The sequence below is a fragment of the Pelodiscus sinensis genome, chromosome 21 (genome assembly GCF_049634645.1).
Source record: "Pelodiscus sinensis isolate JC-2024 chromosome 21, ASM4963464v1, whole genome shotgun sequence".
In the NCBI taxonomy this organism is placed as follows: domain Eukaryota; kingdom Metazoa; phylum Chordata; order Testudines; family Trionychidae; genus Pelodiscus; species Pelodiscus sinensis.
The window spans coordinates 904725-923194 of record NC_134731.1 but is presented as its reverse complement, the minus strand read 5'-3'; the positions used below and the strand labels follow the sequence as shown (position 1 = coordinate 923194).

Here is an 18470-nt window from a genome sequence, read left to right as displayed (position 1 = left end):
CCTGCTGGACCGTTAACGTTGATTTTCAGTATTTGAGAGGAGTGGGACAGAAGACTAGAAGATCGCTCATGTGCCAGTTTTTGAAAAGGGCAACTGAGTTGACCAGTCAGGATGTCAGTCACAGCCAAGGCACTGGAGTGACGGCCACGGTAATTAAAGAACTACATGAGGATTCTGTCATTAATGCAGCTCAACCAGCGTTTATGGCCAAACAGCTTGTCAGACTCATGCTGTGGTGGTGAAGGGAAGTGTGTTGGCCTAGCAGACACCCGTAAAGTATCTGACTTGTCCATGTCATGCTGATTCCAATAAGACCAGACTAAATGGAACATGGCCTGTGAAATGGGCTAACTGCCCAGTAAATGGCGCCTTGGGGCGGCTCCCAGGGACAAGGGAGGGGCAGCAGCCCTCTTGCCCTCGCTCAGGGCTGTACCAGCTGACCAGTAATGCCAGGCCGGGTCAGCCCCAGGAGCCGGGTGAGGCTGAGGGAGCCGCAGCCGGAGGAGACGTGGGGTTAGAGGCCAGAAAGCTGCAGTTTCTCACAGAAAACTTAAGACTAGAGGGGGGGAGTGGCTACGAAAGCCCAGCCCTGTGGCTCTGAGGCACGAGTGGCGGGTCGCCCTGCCCCACAGGCACAGGGGGGGGACTCTGCACTGGCCCCACTTCAGACCCGGGTCCCTCCTGTCCTTGGGGTGCAGCGACCCGGAGCCCCACAGCGACCCCCACTGCTCCAGCCCAGGACAAATGTTTAACCGGACGTTCAAAGTCAATATTTGTTGAAAGAAATAAAGGGCGGTAGCGAAGGTCGTGCCTGCACTGCCCGGCAGGCGTGGGCTGGACACGTCTGCACCGCCCCATGCAGAGCCGTCGGCTGGGCTAGAGAGGGGCCGCACCCGCAGCGATGCTTCGCAAACGGAGGTAGGGGCAGAGTTGCTGGGGGCCAGGGCTGCTCCAGGGCTCTGTGTAGGGGGGGGCTGAGAGCCAGGGGGGTCAGGCCTGCAGTGGAGTCTGGGGGGGGGGGCTGAGAGCCAGGGGTGTCAGGGCCTGCAGTGGAGTCTGGGGGGGGGGGGGCTGAGAGCCAGGGGTGTCAGGGCCTGCAGTGGAGTCTGGGGGGGGGGCTGAGAGCCAGGGGTGTCAGGGCCTGCAGTGGAGTCTGGGGGGGGGGGCTGAGAGCCAGGGGTGTCAGGGCCTGCAGTGGAGTCTGGGGGGGGGGCTGAGAGCCAGGGGTGTCAGGCCTGCAGTGGAGTCTGGGGGGGGGGGGGGCTGAGAGCCAGGGGTGTCAGGCCTGCAGTGGAGTCTGGGGGGGGGGGGCTGAGAGCCAGGGGTGTCAGGGCCTGCAGTGGAGTCTGGGGGGGGGGGGGCTGAGAGCCAGGGGTGTCAGGCCTGCAGTGGAGTCTGGGGGGGGGGGCTGAGAGCCAGGGGTGTCAGGGCCTGCAGTGGAGTCTGGGGGGGGGGGGCTGAGAGCCAGGGGTGTCAGGGCCTGCAGTGGAGTCTGGGGGGGGGGCTGAGAGCCAGGGGTGTCAGGGCCTGCAGTGGAGTCTGGGGGGGGGGGCTGAGAGCCAGGGGTGTCAGGGCCTGCAGTGGAGTCTGGGGGGGGGGGGGCTGAGAGCCAGGGGTGTCAGGGCCTGCAGTGGAGTCTGGGGGGGGGGGGCTGAGAGCCAGGGGTGTCAGGGCCTGCAGTGGAGTCTGGGGGGGGGGGGGGGGCTGAGAGCCAGGGGTGTCAGGGCCTGCAGTGGAGTCTGGGGGGGGGGCTGAGAGCCAGGGGTGTCAGGGCTGCAGTGGAGTCTGGGGGGGGGGGCTGAGAGCCAGGGGTGTCAGGGCTGCAGTGGAGTCTGGGGGGGGGCTGAGAGCCAGGGGTGTCAGGGCTGCAGTGGAGTCTGGGGGGGGGGCTGAGAGCCAGGGGTGTCAGGGCATGCAGTGGAGTCTGGGGGGGGGGCTGAGAGCCAGGGGTGTCAGGGCTGCAGTGGAGTCTGGGGGGGGGGCTGAGAGCCAGGGGTGTCAGGGCTGCAGTGGAGTCTGGGGGGGGGGGCTGAGAGCCAGGGGTGTCAGGGCCTGCAGTGGAGTCTGGGGGGGGGGGGCTGAGAGCCAGGGGTATCAGGGCTGCAGTGGAGTCTGGGGGAGGGGCAGAGAGCCAGGGGTGTCAGGGCTGCAGTGGAGTCTGGGGGAGGGGGGCTGAGAGCCAGGGATGTCAGGGCTGCAGTGGAGTCTGGGGAGGGGGGCTGAGAGCCAGGGGTGTCAGGGCTGCAGTGGAGTCTGGGGGGGGGGCTGAGAGCCAGGGGTGTCAGGGCTGCAGTGGAGTCTGGGGGGGGGGCAGCTGAGAGCCAGGGGTGTCAGGGCTGCAGTGGAGTCTGGGGGGGGGGGGCTGAGAGCCAGGGGTGTCAGGGCTGCAGTGGAGTCTGGGGGGGGGGGCTGAGAGCCAGGGGTGTCAGGGCTGCAGTGGAGTCTGGGGGAGGGGGGGGCTGAGAGCCAGGGGCGTCAGGGCTGCAGTGGAGTCTGGGGGGGGGGGGCTGAGAGCCAGGGGTGTCAGGGCCTGCAGTGGAGTCTGGGGGGGGGGCTGAGAGCCAGGGGTATCAGGGCTGCAGTGGAGTCTGGGGGAGGGGCTGAGAGCCAGGGGTGTCAGGGCTGCAGTGGAGTCTGGGGGGGGGGCTGAGAGCCAGGGGTGTCAGGGCTGCAGTGGAGTCTGGGGGAGGGGGGCTGAGAGCCAGGGGTGTCAGGGCTGCAGTGGAGTCTGGGGAGGGGGGCTGAGAGCCAGGGGTGTCAGGGCTGCAGTGGAGTCTGGGGGGGGGGGCTGAGAGCCAGGGGTGTCAGGGCTGCAGTGGAGTCTGGGGGGGGGGCGGCTGAGAGCCAGGGGTGTCAGGGCTGCAGTGGAGTCTGGGGGGGGGGGGCTGAGAGCCAGGGGTGTCAGGGCTGCAGTGGAGTCTGGGGGGGGGGGGCTGAGAGCCAGGGGTGTCAGGGCCTGCAGTGGAGTCTGGGGGGGGGGGCTGAGAGCCAGGGGTGTCAGGGCTGCAGTGGAGTCTGGGGAGGGGGGCTGAGAGCCAGGGGTGTCAGGGCTGCAGTGGAGTCTGGGGGGGGGGGGGCTGAGAGCCAGGGGTGTCAGGGCCTGCAGTGGAGTCTGGGGGGGGGCTGAGAGCCAGGGGTGTCAGGGCTGCAGTGGAGTCTGGGGGGGGGGGGCTGAGAGCCAGGGGTGTCAGGGCTGCAGTGGAGTCTGGGGGGGGGGGGCTGAGAGCCAGGGGTGTCAGGGCTGCAGTGGAGTCTGGGGGGGGGGGGCTGAGAGCCAGGGGTGTCAGGGCCTGCAGTGGAGTCTGGGGGGGGGGGGCGGCTGAGAGCCAGGGGTGTCAGGGCCTGCAGTGGAGTCTGGGGGGGGGCGGCTGAGAGCCAGGGGTGTCAGGGCTGCAGTGGAGTCTGGGGGGGGGCTGAGAGCCAGGGGTGTCAGGGCTGCAGTGGAGTCTGGGGGGGGGGTTGAGAGCCAGGGGTGTCAGAGCCTGCAGTGGAGTCTGGGGGGGGGGGGCTGAGAGCCAGGGGTGTCAGGGCTGCAGTGGAGTCTGGGGGAGGGGGACTGAGAGCCAGGGGTGTCAGGGCTGCAGTGGAGTCTGGGGGGGGGGGGGGCTGAGAGCCAGGGGTGTCAGGGCCTGCAGTGGAGTCTGGGGGGGGGGGCTGAGAGCCAGGGGTGTCAGGGCTGCAGTGGAGTCTGGGGGGGGGGCTGAGAGCCAGGGGTGTCAGGGCCTGCAGTGGAGTCTGGGGGGGGGCTGAGAGCCAGGGGTGTCAGGGCCTGCAGTGGAGTCTGGGGGGGGGGCTGAGCCAGGGGTGTCAGGGCTGCAGTGGAGTCTGGGGGGGGGGCTGAGAGCCAGGGGTGTCAGGGCTGCAGTGGAGTCTGGGGGGGGGGGGGGCTGAGAGCCAGGGGTGTCAGGGCTGCAGTGGAGTCTGGGGGGGGGGCTGAGAGCCAGGGGTGTCAGGGCTGCAGTGGAGTCTGGGGGGGGGGCTGAGAGCCAGGGGTGTCAGGGCTGCAGTGGAGTCTGGGGGGGGGGGGCTGAGAGCCAGGGGTGTCAGGGCTGCAGTGGAGTCTGGGGGGGGGGCTGAGAGCCAGGGGTGTCAGGGCTGCAGTGGAGTCTGGGAGGGGGGGCTGAGAGCCAGGGGTGTCAGGGCCTGCAGTGGAGTCTGGGGGAGGGGGGCTGAGAGCCAGGGGTGTCAGGGCCTGCAGTGGAGTCTGGGGGGGGGGCTGAGAGCCAGGGGTGTCAGGGCCTGCAGTGGAGTCTGGGGGGGGCTGAGAGCCAGGGGTGTCAGGGCTGCAGTGGAGTCTGGGGGGGGGGCTGAGAGCCAGGGGTGTCAGGGCCTGCAGTGGAGTCTGGGGGGGGGGCTGAGAGCCAGGGGTGTCAGGGCCTGCAGTGGAGTCTGGGGGGGGCTGAGAGCCAGGGGTGTCAGGGCTGCAGTGGAGTCTGGGGGGGGGGGCTGAGAGCCAGGGGTGTCAGGGCTGCAGTGGAGTCTGGGGGGGGGGGGCTGAGAGCCAGGGGTGTCAGGGCTGCAGTGGAGTCTGGGGGGGGGGGCTGAGAGCCAGGGGTGTCAGGGCTGCAGTGGAGTCTGGGGGGGGGCTGAGAGCCAGGGGTGTCAGGGCCTGCAGTGGAGTCTGGGGGGGGGGGCTGAGAGCCAGGGGTGTCAGGGCTGCAGTGGAGTCTGGGGGGGGGGCTGAGAGCCAGGGGTGTCAGGGCTGCAGTGGAGTCTGGGGGAGGGGGACTGAGAGCCAGGGGTGTCAGGGCTGCAGTGGAGTCTGGGGGGGGGGCTGAGAGCCAGGGGTGTCAGGGCCTGCAGTGGAGTCTGGGGGGGGGCTGAGAGCCAGGGGTGTCAGGGCCTGCAGTGGAGTCTGGGGGGGGGCTGAGCCAGGGGTGTCAGGGCTGCAGTGGAGTCTGGGGGGGGGGGCTGAGAGCCAGGGGTGTCAGGGCTGCAGTGGAGTCTGGGGGGGGGGCTGAGAGCCAGGGGTGTCAGGGCTGCAGTGGAGTCTGGGGGGGGGGGCTGAGAGCCAGGGGTGTCAGGGCTGCAGTGGAGTCTGGGGGGGGGGCTGAGAGCCAGGGGTGTCAGGGCTGCAGTGGAGTCTGGGGGGGGGGCTGAGAGCCAGGGGTGTCAGGGCTGCAGTGGAGTCTGGGGGGGGGGCTGAGAGCCAGGGGTGTCAGGGCTGCAGTGGAGTCTGGGGGGGGGGCTGAGAGCCAGGGGTGTCAGGGCTGCAGTGGAGTCTGGGAGGGGGGCTGAGAGCCAGGGGTGTCAGGGCCTGCAGTGGAGTCTGGGGGGGGGGCTGAGAGCCAGGGGTGTCAGGGCCTGCAGTGGAGTCTGGGGGGGGCTGAGAGCCAGGGGTGTCAGGGCTGCAGTGGAGTCTGGGGGGGGGGCTGAGAGCCAGGGGTGTCAGGGCCTGCAGTGGAGTCTGGGGGGGGGGCTGAGAGCCAGGGGTGTCAGGGCCTGCAGTGGAGTCTGGGGGGGGCTGAGAGCCAGGGGTGTCAGGGCTGCAGTGGAGTCTGGGGGGGGGGCTGAGAGCCAGGGGTGTCAGGGCTGCAGTGGAGTCTGGGGGGGGGGCTGAGAGCCAGGGGTGTCAGGGCTGCAGTGGAGTCTGGGGGGGGGGGCTGAGAGCCAGGGGTGTCAGGGCTGCAGTGGAGTCTGGGGGGGGGGGGCTGAGAGCCAGGGGTGTCAGGGCCTGCAGTGGAGTCTGGGGGGGGGGCTGAGAGCCAGGGGTGTCAGGGCTGCAGTGGAGTCTGGGGGGGGGGGGCTGAGAGCCAGGGGTGTCAGGGCTGCAGTGGAGTCTGGGGGGGGGCTGAGAGCCAGGGGTGTCAGGGCTGCAGTGGAGTCTGGGGGGGGGGGCTGAGAGCCAGGGGTGTCAGGGCTGCAGTGGAGTCTGGGGGGGGGCTGAGAGCCAGGGGTGTCAGGGCCTGCAGTGGAGTCTGGGGGGGGGGGGCTGAGAGCCAGGGGTGTCAGGGCTGCAGTGGAGTCGGGGGGGGGGCTGAGAGCCAGGGGTGTCAGGGCCTGCAGTGGAGTCTGGGGGGGGGCTGAGAGCCAGGGGTGTCAGGGCTGCAGTGGAGTCTGGGGGAGGGGGGCTGAGAGCCAGGGGTGTCAGGGCTGCAGTGGAGCCCGGGGGGGGGGGGGGCTGAGAGCCAGGGGTGTCAGGGCTGCAGTGGAGTCTGGGGGGGGGGGGGCTGACATGCCCTCAGGCTCTTGGTCTAGGATTGGCCGATGGGGGAGAAGAGCTGCAGCTGTTCTGGGCTAAGCTCAGGCCTGCTGGTACCGACGCTGGCCCCCGGAATTCAGCTGTATGGGGGGGAGGGGTGCTGGGTGTTCACCCAGCTAAGAAGTAGGGAAAGAACCCCACTCCCCCAGGATAAGCTGGGTCCCAGCCAGGGGCAGGCCAGTGTGAGTGGGCAGGGCCCTGCCTTGGGGTACGGGTAGAGGGCCTGGCCCCCCACGCGGCAGCAGAAGGGCTGTGCTTGCCTGTAGGGGGACTCAGAGCTGCCTCCCAGGCAGGTCAGTATCTGCCCCATGGACAGCAGCGTCCCCTACCCAGGCTGTGAGCGCGGAGGAGGCGGGCCTCCCCCTGGCTTGGTTTCCCAGCAATCTGTCTCCCCTCTGGGCCCATGCTCTGCGGCAGGCACGGCTCATGCAGCCGGGGAGTAGCCTGCGAGTGTCACTGACCGCTCTTGTCTTCCAGAAATACCGTGATGGTGCTCTGGGCTCTGCTGCTGTGCTTGGCCACTCTGCAGGACAGCCCAGGGGTAAGTCACAAGCACAGCGCCCGGCCTTCCTCCTTCCGGCTGGCCTCTCCTCTGCCAGCACACCGTCCGCCCGGGCCTGGCTACAGCAGAGCAGGGCTCCGCTCCCAGTGCTGCTGAGAGATCCCAGCGGGCCGTCAGTGGGCTACGCAGCCCCCGCAGGACCCGGCTCTGGTGCCCGTTCAGGCCACGGTTGGCTCCTGCTCTGGCACACAAGGGCTTAGAGGCCTCGTTTGCTTTAGCCAGGCTGGTGTGACTGCGGGTGCGCTCATGGTTTAGCCTCGTGAGCATCAGAGAGAGCTAGTAACTCCCGGGGGCAGCAAGGGACTCGGGTTTTAAAAGACCCTCCCCTCCCCTCGCCTGCTTGCTCGTGTAGTGTGGGAGCAGGTGCAGAATCGCTCACGCTGGCTGCGCCCTGCCTAAGCCGGACTCCCCGTCGCTAACCTCGGGACTTGCACTTCTGTCATCCCCGCTTGGCAGAGGCGAGAAGAACCAACCTTCCCTCTGGCCGGTTTCGTGCGGAATAATTGTATGTGCGCAGGGGCGCGTAGACACAAGCCCAGCTGGGTGCTCTGCTAATCAGCTGGGCAGCTGCACACGTGCAGGGTCCAGGGCGTGCTGCTTAGAACCGGCGCAGGGACCCTCGGGGGAGGTGCTTGCCTCTGGCCCAACCTGGTGGGCCGTGGCAGGAAGAGATTTCCTCGCCAGCCCTGGAGGAATTCGTTCGGTGTCCAGCGCTGGGCCTCTTCCCTTCCCACAGCTCTTACTCGGCTCGTTCCCTTCCAGTTTGCTTTGGCGCATGCCCTGCAGATGGAGGATGCCTGCGGTGACGAAGCTGCCCAGCAGCGGAGCCATGAGGTACGAGGTGCCAGAATCCCCGGTGCTGAGGTTGTGCAGGGTGTTTGTGAAGCTCACCTTGGTCTAGTCCAGCCAGCGTCACCTTCAAACGCATGGGGGCGTCCAGCTGCAGTGTGCGCAGACGCTGCCATATGCACTGCATCCCACAGCTGGTCAGGCAGCCCCGCTCCAGCGGCCCTCCAATGGACTTAGACACCTCACTCTGAGGCTGGCCTGACGTCCCAGCCTGGAGCGAGCAGCGAGCAGAGGGTCTAGGGCAGCGGCTCTCCCCTTTTCCAGACCGCAGTGTCCGCCCCAGGAGCCGGATGTGTCCTGCGTAGCCCGTATTGCCGCGTTGAAATGCCCTGCTCAGACGAGAGCACGAGTGGCGCGGCTCAGTGCTGCTTTCTCTTTCACTCCGTTACACAGCCGGCAGAATATCCCGGCTGTACTTCCACGGCCGCGTCTAGTGCACAGAGCTGGTGACTGCACTGACTTTGCTAGTGCTTTTCATGCAGCCTGCTGTCAACTTAGGCAAATCTCTAGCTGGGTCGATGTACCCGCTGGAAGCCCCGCGTGCTCCCAGAGGGACGTGTACCCCCTCCCCCCGGTTGGGAATCGCTGGTAGAAATGACAGAAGCGAACGTGTAAAAAGGCTGAATGATCCATTCTCCGGCCAGCCACAGAACCAACACAGCGATTACCAGCTGTGGGCAAGGGGATAGAGCCTTATGCCTGAGCCTGTTACCTGAGTCTCACGCAGGCCTGCTCAGGTCCACACGAGGAAACCCTGGTCGCCTCTCCCTCTCCTCCGGCCTGTCTGCAGGGAGAGTTCCTGTACTTTAGGCAGCACCACTGAGGGCTGGCTAGGAGGGACCAGCACTGCAGCTGTAGAGGCTGTCGCAGCAGGGCTACAATCCTGGATCTGTGGAGAAGAGCAGAGTTCAGGGGAGGAGGATGCGGGCGCTACGGACAGAAGAGGCAAGGGAGGGAACTTATGCAGGAGGCTCCTCGTGCCAAGGCAGCAGCAGAGCAGCAACTGAACGTGTTGGAGGCCCCTGGCTTGGCCGTTTGCCTTGGAATAAGGCACTTTCTAGCCTCTGAGGTTGTGCCGGTGTGAATAGCTGGCAGCCGTCCGAGCCCTGCAGCGCAGCTACCGGAGGCGATGGGGTGCTGGCCAGGCCTGGGGTGGGGTGCTGCTGTCACTAGCTCAGCATTGTCTGGCCAGCGGCCAGCACGGCCCTGATACGGCATAGTCAGAGAATACACCTGCGGCTCGAGAAGGGACTGGACGCAACAGGTCCCCTGTCCGCCCCTTCTGTGCTTGCTGCTCTTGGCCAGGGGCCTGGTCCTGCTGCTCCTCAGGGCGGCCCTAGTAGGAGCTGCTGAGATGTCAGGCCAGAGTTAATCTTTCAGGCTACTGACCAGCTCCTGCCAGGAAGCCCCCCTCATCTCCCGCTTGTAATGCTTCATCACAGAGCATGGAGGCTGCCAGCTAACTGGGCACTGCTGCCTCCTCAGCAGGGCCCTCCAGGCGAGAAGCCGCCGCAGCCCCAGTAAAAGCAGGAGGGATGCAGCTTTGTCTCCCTCTTGCTCTCAGTGTAACTCCCTCCTGGTTGTTGCAGGACGCGGAAAGGGCTGGAGCTTTAGGAGGGGACGCACAGCTTTCTCCCCCCACCACCCTTCTGCCAGGAGTGGCTCCAACCCTGCCTAATGCTGCAGTGCCAGATTCCACCTCTGACACCTGGGAGGACATCCACGGGCCGACCCAGCCACTTACCACCACCAGCCCCACCAGCCCAGAGCCCCAACTCGTCCCCGGGGCGGTCGGAGATCACAAGCAGGCGCTGGAGGGGCAAGAAGCTGATTCCTCCGAAGAGGAGGGAGAAGGTCGAGAGAGAGGCTGTGACACGTCCCAGGAGCAGAGGCGCAGGCTAGCGGACGATCTGATGAAGTTCACCATCGATCTCCTGAGAGAGGTTCAGCTGGAGCCCAGCCGGCGTAATGTGATCCTGTCTCCCCTCAGTATCACCCTGGCATTGTCCCACCTGGCGCTAGGTAACTAAGCAGCGTTCACTCTGTGATGTTCCCCCAAGAGAAGCGCCCGCCCATGCAAACGCTCAGCCGGGCGCTGCGCCCAGTGTTAATCTTCCGGCTTTACTTACTAAGGGGGAGAGTTGCCCTCACTGGCAGCTGGTCTAAAACAGCACTTTATAGACTCACAAAACATGGAGATGGGATCATGAGCTTTCGTGGGCACAGCCCCCTTCTTCAGATGACCGAGTTATGAGTAGGGGATAAGGAAACTCGAAATAAATAGAAGGGGGGGAGAAAGATGCTCTGTCGCCCCCCCCCCCCCACCTCTATGCATAAAGTCTCAGGAGGAAGGGAGCTAAACCTGAGCAGATAAAGATCCAAGTCAGCGGATGGATGAGGCAGGAAGGAGACCCTTCAGACAGTAGTTAGCACCTTCACAGAGAGGTTCCGCCACTCCAAATCCTGATGAAGTCCATAATGAATTGAATTGAATTTGCATCTGAATTGTAATTCCACGCTTTCCCGGGGACAGCAGGGACCAGCCAGGAGGTGCTGTGGTGTTGCCGCTAGCACTTTACACTCAACCACCCGCCCGAGCCCCTCGGAGGCTGACCCAGATCTGTTGTTGCTTTTAAGGAGCAGCAAACCAGACGGAGAAACGCCTCCTGGAGACGCTGCACCTGGAGTCTGTGCCCTGCCTCCACCGCCTGCTGAGTAGCATTCGCAGGCAGCTCACAGACTCCCTGCTCAGTGTGGCTTCACGCATCTATCTGCAGAAAGGTGAGAGCCAGGGGTGGGGAATCCCTCCGGGGCTGGGGCACCCACGCAGAGATGGAAGCAGCTGCGCCGCTAGACCAGTGACTCTGGTTTGGCTGCGGGGATGCCCCTGCTCTCTGGGCAGCCGTGCTGAGCCAGTGTCACCCAGGCCAGATGGCCTCATGTCAAGCTCCTTTCTTGCAGGGCTTGAGGTCAAAGAGAAATTCTTGGAGAGCTCAGAGCAATTCTACGGGGCCAAGCCGGTGACCCTGTCTGGGGACAGCGCGAGCGACCTCACGGCCATAAACGAGTGGATCAAGACGGCGACCAAAGGGCAGATTCCCGCCTTCCTGGCTCAGCTCCCGGACAGCATTGCGATGCTCCTGCTCAATGCCGTCCACTTCCACGGTGAGTTTCAGTGCACCCCCCGTGCCCGGCTGGCGTCTCCCTTGGGGAAGGCCGGGCCTCCCGGCCCTTTCCCCGCTGACATAGCTGCATAGACCCGGGGGAATCTCCTCGTTTCGTTCCCATTTCCCTCCCCGGCCATGTATGCAGCTCCCCTTGCACAGTCTAGTTACAGGGCAGCCTCCTGACTTCCTCCCCTGTGCTACAGCCAGCAGCAGGCACTAACCCCAGCATCCTGCTCTTAGCCAGATCACACAGACTTCACTAGGTCCCCAGCAGGGTGCTCCTGCCGAGTCCTGGCCAGCTTCCAGCTCAGCCCACCCTTAGCCTGGTCTTCCTTGGACGCTTTGGGGGCGGAATACCGCTGTGCCCACAGGACTCCTCGCACCTGCACCCCTCTCTCTGCATTCCTGGGGGCGACAGCTGGCTCGCTGCTTCTCCGCTGCTGCTTTTACCTTGGACGTGGCGATTTCTCTGCTTCCTCCTCACAACCCCTCAGTCTTCTTGCCCATGGAGGCACAGCCAGGGGCTGCTGTTAGGCACTGGCTCATTGCGCTGCCCCATGCAAAGGTGTCCTGCAGTCAAAATGCTGCCAGCCAGGGCCCTTGTCTCCCTGCTCCTTTGTTTTTCATGCAACGTTGGGTTTGATGAATTCTACATTTCTGTGTTTGGGCAGGATTTTGGAGGGATAAGTTTGACCCCAGCCAGACGGGGCCAGATGTATTCCACCTCGATGACCAGTTCATGGTTCCAGTTGAGATGATGAAGGCTCAGAAATATTCCCTGAGCTGGTTTACTCTAGACCCCCTGGAGGTGCAGGTAAGCGTGTGTCTGGCATGCTGCGGGGCAGCTACAGGAATATCCCTGGTATCGCAGCACCCCCACCTTCTCTGAGCAGAGATGGCTGATGCTGTTCCCACACTCCGGCCAGAGAGGTGCTTTTCAAACAGCCTGTGCCTGAAAGGCAGTAAAATCCTTGCCGCAAATTCACGGGACAGTGGACTAGAGGGCACTGAATGGATCTTTTGGGCGAAGGCTGACAGAAATGAAGGAATATGGAGATTGAATTCTCCCTTGGGAAGTGAACGGATCCCTGCAGACCAGGCAACACAGTTCGATTTCCTGGGGGGCCTCTGTGTTTCTCACACCTTTGGCCACCTGGAGAAATACTGGATCAGCACGTTAGCATGGTCTGTCTCCCTGGGCTAAGCAGCCACTCCACTCCCGCCAGGCTGCCCCGGCTAATTGTTCTATTGACCAATCAGCGAGGGAAGTCTGGCTTTCTGGCCCACCTAGGTTTGCTTGGCTCGTTCCTGTTCTACCAGTTCTTCTGATTGGTTTGTTTCCAGGTAGCCAGGTTTCCCTTTAAGGGCAACATGAGTTTCGTGGCCATTGTCCCAAACCAGTTTAAATGGAACATTTCCCATGTGCTGTTGAACCTCACCCATGACAAGCTGAACAGCCGCTTCCCCAAGGAGAAGCCCACGATGGTAAAGATGCCCAAGCTGCATGTCAGCTACCAGCTGGAACTCAACCAAGTCCTCAGCCGACTAGGTAACGTCCTGCATAAGGCAACTGCAAAGGCCTTGTAGCTCTTCCTCTTCGCCCTCTGCTGTTCTCTCTGCCCACCCCACAAGAATGTGCCCTTCCGCACGGCCGGTCCTCTAGCTGTCTCCCCTCTCTCCTCCTCCTTCAGCTCACACTTTCAAACTCAGCCGGGAGCACCTCTCCCCTGCCTGTGACTTCAGTTTGTCTTCCCTTGGCCTGGGGCTGAGAGTGGCTAAGACGATGCAGATCACAAAGTATGTGAGAGCTAAGGGCGAAAGTCTCTGCTACGAGGCTCCGGGCTCGGCACTTCCAGGCGAGCGCAGGCAAGACCGGAGCCTGAACGTGTTTAGGAAACGCAGCAGAACCTTCCTCCTAGACAGCGGGAACGGACACGCCCCACAAGGCCTCCTCAGTCCCAGCCCCTTTCAAAAGCCACTTAATGAGTCCCGCTTTCAGCCGACTTGGCGAGCAAGGTGCGGGGGCAGCAGACTAAAGCCCCAGGGCAGTGGGCCAGGCCACGTGAAAGCTGCGGCTCTTTGGCACCCGTCGCTCTCCCTACAGGGAGGGACGGTAAACGTGGCCAGAGTCCACGGTGCCACTCCCGCGCTGGGGGGCACTGCCCAGGGCCCGCTGCCGTGCTCAGACAGCGGTAAGGGCTGTGGTAGCCGCTCTAGGGATAAAAGGAGTGTCCGAGCCAGTGGCCTGCCATAGTGCTGGCCTAGCGCAGAGACAGGCCTCTCTCTGACCCCCCTTGTTTTCTCCTTAGGCCTGGGGGAGTTGTTTTCAGCCCCGGACCTGCAAAAGATCACGGATGAGCCTCTCTTTGTATCCAGCATCCAGCACCAGTCCACGCTGGAGCTCGCAGAAGATGGGGTGGAGGCGTCAGCGGCCACCAGCGTCATGATGTCTCGTTCACTCTCCACTTTCAGCCTCAACCAGCCCTTTCTCTTCTTCATCTTTGAGGAGACAACAGGCATCCCGCTCTTTGTGGGCAGCATCCAGAACCCCAACCCCAACGCTGCCCCGCAGAAAAAGGAGCCACAGGACTCACCTGACTTGAAAAATGGCATAAAAAATGGTATCCCCAAATAAGGAAGGAGCAGGGCCTCGGGGTCCTGGGACTGCACCTGGGGGGCCCCAGCAGGGTCTCTCTCCTGGCTAGGCAGCCATCAGAAGCCCTCCTGCCCCGGCAGCCATCAGAAGCCCTCCTGCCCCAGAGGGCCCCCTAGAGTCCCTCTGCACCATGCTTGAGCAGCAGTTCCGGACACCTCGTTGCCTTGAATGCTCATTTGCTTCTGACCCTGGGCAACTGGGCCAAGGCAAGAGGTGTCAAAGCTGCTTGTCCCTGCGCCCCTCCTGCACATTCTTTGGCCAGGACATTCACCGGCCAGTGGGACTTGCTTGCCCCCTAGACACACAGCAGCTCCACCCAGGGGCTCAGCATCAGTCGCCGGCCCTGCTTGGGCTGCGAGTCTCAGCTGCTGTTTCGGATCAAGGTTCTGCCTAGAACAGTCGTGCCTGTGTCCCTGGTTACTGGGCTTGGGGGGGGGGGGGTGTATGTGTGGGGGGGTGGTTCATTTCTGTCCCTAGCACCAGCCCTTCACCTATGATTTGGGAGGCATCTTTTTTGTAAAATGTTTTTTAGTGATTTTTATGTTGGCAGAATAATAAAGAGTGAAAGAGAGGGAGCTTGGCGGAGTTGTCACTTGAGTGTCCCTGCGGACACAGGAAAGAGGCACAATAGGGCAAACAAGCTGAGTAACTGCAAAGAATGGGGGGAGGGGAGTGCTTGATTGAAGGCCCTAGAGGCTCTCACCTTCTCCCTGCTGCAGCTCAGACCACTAGAACGAGGAGCCACAGGGTGGGTGTGTCTGAACTGCACCCCCCTGCCGAGAGGGGGATGTGCATTACGCACTTTGAAAGTGCAAATGAAATCCTGGGCTTAATTTGCATGCTCACTTTCGGGCACTGTGCCGACCACGGGATCCTCATTTTTTGAGGAGTACAGGATCTGCCGAAAAAGCTCCCTGCTGTTGGCAGAGCCGCGGCTAGACGTCACTTTCGCTTTCGAAAGGGCACGTGATCGGCACAGCGCCTGAATGTAAATATGCAAATTAAGCTTGGGATATTTAAATCCTGGGCTCATTTGCACTTTCCAGGTGCTTGATTTGCATCCCTCTGCCAACAGAGGGATGCAGTCTGGAGGTAGCCAATGAGATTAACAGCTAGTCAACATGGCACCACTAAAACCCTGGCGTCCAACACACTAGCCACTAGCTACATGTGGCTATTTGGCCGGCTGAGCATGGCTAGTTCGCTGCTGCAACACTAGAGTGGCTGCTGCTTCAGAACTGGTTGGATACCACGGCACTAAAAGGACATTGCCTGGTCCTCTTTTCAACTCTCAGCTGAACGGGGCCAGGGAATCCATTCTTGTGGGCGGATATAAAGGGAGGGGAGATCCAGTCGGAGGCCAGGGGGTCTCAGCTGAACACTATGAGGTTAGGAAGTTTCCCCTGTAGCACTCTCCCCTAGCCTTCAGAGCCCAAGAAAATGTGGAAATGGCAGAGATGCTCCATAACTTTGTGTGTTCATTTCACCAACAAGGTTGGTGGTGAGCAGATGTCAAGCATAGCAAACATAGTATACATTAAAACTCCAGTTGTCCAGCACTCCTGATAGTCCGGCACCACCTGGAACCCGGAAGCGCTCCAGGAAGCCGGACAATTGGAGCTGCTCTGTCTCAGGCTTCCCTGAGTCAGCCCTGGGCAGAGCAGCTGGGGTGCTGGGTTGGTTCCGTAGCGCCGCCCCTCGGCAGCACCCCAGCTGTTCTGCCCCAGGCGTCCCCAAGTCAGCGGCTGCTGAAACTGACCAGCGGCTGACTCATAGAAGCCCGGGGCAGAGCAGCTGGGGTGCTCTGCCCCCGGCTTCCCCAACTCAGCCGCTGGTCAGTTTCAGCAGCAGCTGACATGGGGAAATCTGGGGCAGAGCTGCTGGGGTGCTGCTCGGTTGGTCCCGCAGCACCGCTCCCTCACCCCACCCCACCCCAGACCTCTCATAGCCCCCCCTTCCGATAGTCCGGCATATTTTATAATCTGGCACCTCCTGGGTCCTAAAGGTGCCGGATTATCAGAAGTTTACTGTACTTAGATTTCCAGAAAGCCTTTGATAAGGTCCCTCGCTAAAGGCTCTTAAGTAAAATAAGTTGTCATAGGATAAGAGGAAAGGTCCTTTCATGGGTTGATAACTGGCTGAAAGACAGGAAACAAAGGGTAGGAATAAATGGTCAGTTTTCTGAGCAGAGAGAGGTAACTAGTGGGGTCCCCCAAGGGTCTGTCCTGGGACCAATCCTATTTAACCTATTTATAAATGATCTAGAGAAAGGGGTAAACAGTAAGGTGGCAAAATTTGCAGACGATACCAAAGCGGAGTGTGGTATCAAGAGAGTTAAAACCAAAGCAGACTATGAAGAGCTTCAAAAAGATCTCACTAAACGAAGTGATTGGGCAACAAAATGGCAAATAAAATTTAAAGTTGATAAATGTAAAGTAATGCACATTGGAAAAAATAATCCCAACTATGCATATAATATGATGGGGTCTAATTTAGCTACAATTACTCACGAGAGAGATTGTGGAGTCATTGTGGATAGTTCTCTGAAAGCATCCACTCAGTGTGTAGCAGCTGTCAAAAAAGCAAATAGAATGTTAGGAATCATTTAAAATGGATAGAGAATAAGACAGAATATCTTATTGTCTCTATATACAACCATAGGACGCCCACATCTTGAATACTGCGTACAGATGTGGTTGCCTCATCTCAAAAAAGATATGTTATCATTGGAAAAGGTTCAGAAAACGGCAACAAAAATGATGAGGGGTTTGGAACGGGTCCCATATGAAGAGAGATTAAAAAGGACGTGGACTTTTCAGCTTAGAAAAGATGAGACTAAGGGGGGATATGATAGAGGTTTTTAGATATGACAGAGGTCTATAAAATCATGACTGGTGTGGAAAAAGCGAATAAGGAATATTAGCAGGAGTGTTGTGAGCAAGACACGAGGAGTCATTCTTCCACTCTACTCTGCACTGATTAGGCCTCAACTGGAGTACTGTGTCCAGTTCTAGGCACCACATTTCAGGAAAGATGTGGAGAAATTGGAGACAGTCCAGAGAAGAGCAACAACTATTAAAGGTCTGAAAACCATGACCTATGAGGGAAGATTGAAAAAACTGAGTTTGGTTAGTTTGGAAAAGAGAAGACAGAGGGGATACTATAGCAGCTTTCAAGTACCTAAAAGGTTGTTACAAGGAAGAGGGAGAAAAACTATTTTCCTTGGCCTCTGATGACAGGATAAGAAGCAATGGGCTTAAATTGCAGCAAGGGAGATTTAGGCTGGACACTAGGAAAAACTCCCTGCCCGTCAGGGTGGTTAAACCTGTGATAAATTGCTGTCACTGGAGATTTTTAAGAGCAGGTTAGACAAACATCTGTCAGGGATGATCTAGATCAGGGGTCTCCAAACTGCAGCCCGCAAGGCCCTCTCATCCGGCCCATGGAGACCGTCCCTGGGGCGCCGCCGAACGGGCCCTTCTTGCCGCGGGGGGGGGGGCCCTGTCAGGGGAGTGCGGCGTGTACTCACGCCGCGCCAGGGCAGGAGAAGTGGGCCGCTCTGCTGACAAGCAGCCGCGCGGCGGCAAACGGCGCAGGGGGCGGGGGTTAGCACGGGCGGCGTTCCCCCGCCCAGACTGACAGGGCAGCCGGCCAATCAGGGGGCAGGATGGACGGTGGTGGTAACGCCTGCCCGGCGACGTGCGGGGGAACGTGAACCCCGGCGGGAACTTTAAAAAGGTGACCCCTTCCGCCCGGGGGGGGGGAAGGAGTGAGCGGTGGCAAGCAGGAGGGGAGGACAGCGTGCAGAGGAAGGGGAGAGCAGGGGGAAAAGCCCCCCCCCTTCCGGGAGAAACGGATTCGCAAAGCCAGAAATGTCTGCTATTTTGGCATCCAGGAAACAATTTCACCATTCACACTAATACAGGTGTTCATGTGTAGTGTATGAATGTGTTATTAAATAATAACTGAATAAAATAATATTAAATAAATAATTAAAAACAACATCCATGTTTTGATTGTTTTTTATTTGGACCTCAAGTGTGTAGTCGGCCCCCGAACTGCTGTTTGATAGTTAATGCGGCCCTCGGGCTGAAAAGTTTGGAGACCCCTGATCTAGATGGTGCTTGGTCCTGCCATGAGGGCAGGGGACTGGAGCTGATGGCTTCTTGAGATCTCTTCCAGTCTAGATCTACACAGCTGTCTTCAGCATCCCACCATGAGCCCTGTTAGCCTAAGTTTCTGCACACAGACACCAGATAGGCTCAGGCTTTGTCTACCCTGCAGGGTTTTTGCGCAAGAAGCTTTTTGCGGAAGAGCAAAAACCTTTTCCACAAAAGCGCGTCCACACTTGAAAAGCTCATTGCAAAAGTGACGTACTTTTGCACAAGAGAGCGTCCACACTGCATGGACACTCTTGTGCAAGAAAGTTCTGATTGGCATTCACAGAATGGCCATCAGAGCACCTGTGCTTTTTGTGACAGGCTCTTTTTGCACAAGAACTCTTGTGCAAAAAGGAGTTATGCCTCATAGAAGGAGGTATACCGACACTGCAAAAAGCCCTCTGTTCCGTCGACTGACTGGAGACTTTCTTGCACAAAAACGCACTTGAGGCGTGGACGCTATGCAGGTTTTTGTGCAAAAACCCTGTAGTGTAGACATAGCCTAAGTGGCAGGCTGGCCCAAAGGTTTTTGGCACCACTCTCCCCCTCTATTCACGATAGAGGAAAGTGAGAAGCCTAGAAAGAAACTTTACCTTCATTTACTTGGCATTCAAAATGTGCAATGTAAAAATAAAAATAAATATTTGTATTGGTGTTTTCTACTTTTCATTACAGTATAATTGTGTTAGGATTATAGGGTAAACTGCCCAGGGCTTTACTATTACTTTAACAGTAATAGCCTACAATAAATTCACAATTTACTTGTGATTCTCCTTTTATAATCTAGTTAAAAACTCTTACTGAATTTTTCAAGTCCAACACAAAACAAATTCTTTGTGGGCACAGGGTCTTCAGGATCATGGCTTGTAACACG

The 18470-nt window shown here is 60.3% G+C and overlaps 1 protein-coding gene across 1 annotated transcript; it reads left to right on the top strand.

The window, feature by feature from the left end:
• Positions 1-758: 758 nt before the first annotated feature.
• Positions 759-14016, top strand: SERPINF2 (serpin family F member 2). Its single transcript, XM_006131279.4, has 9 exons — positions 759-918; positions 6680-6743; positions 7527-7598; positions 9203-9635; positions 10251-10394; positions 10575-10778; positions 11452-11594; positions 12125-12329; positions 13090-14016. The coding sequence occupies exons 1-9, from the start codon at positions 902-904 to the stop codon at positions 13413-13415; spliced, it is 1608 nt and encodes a 535-aa protein (XP_006131341.1). The 5' UTR covers positions 759-901; the 3' UTR covers positions 13416-14016.
• The last annotated feature ends 4454 nt before the right edge of the window (positions 14017-18470 follow it).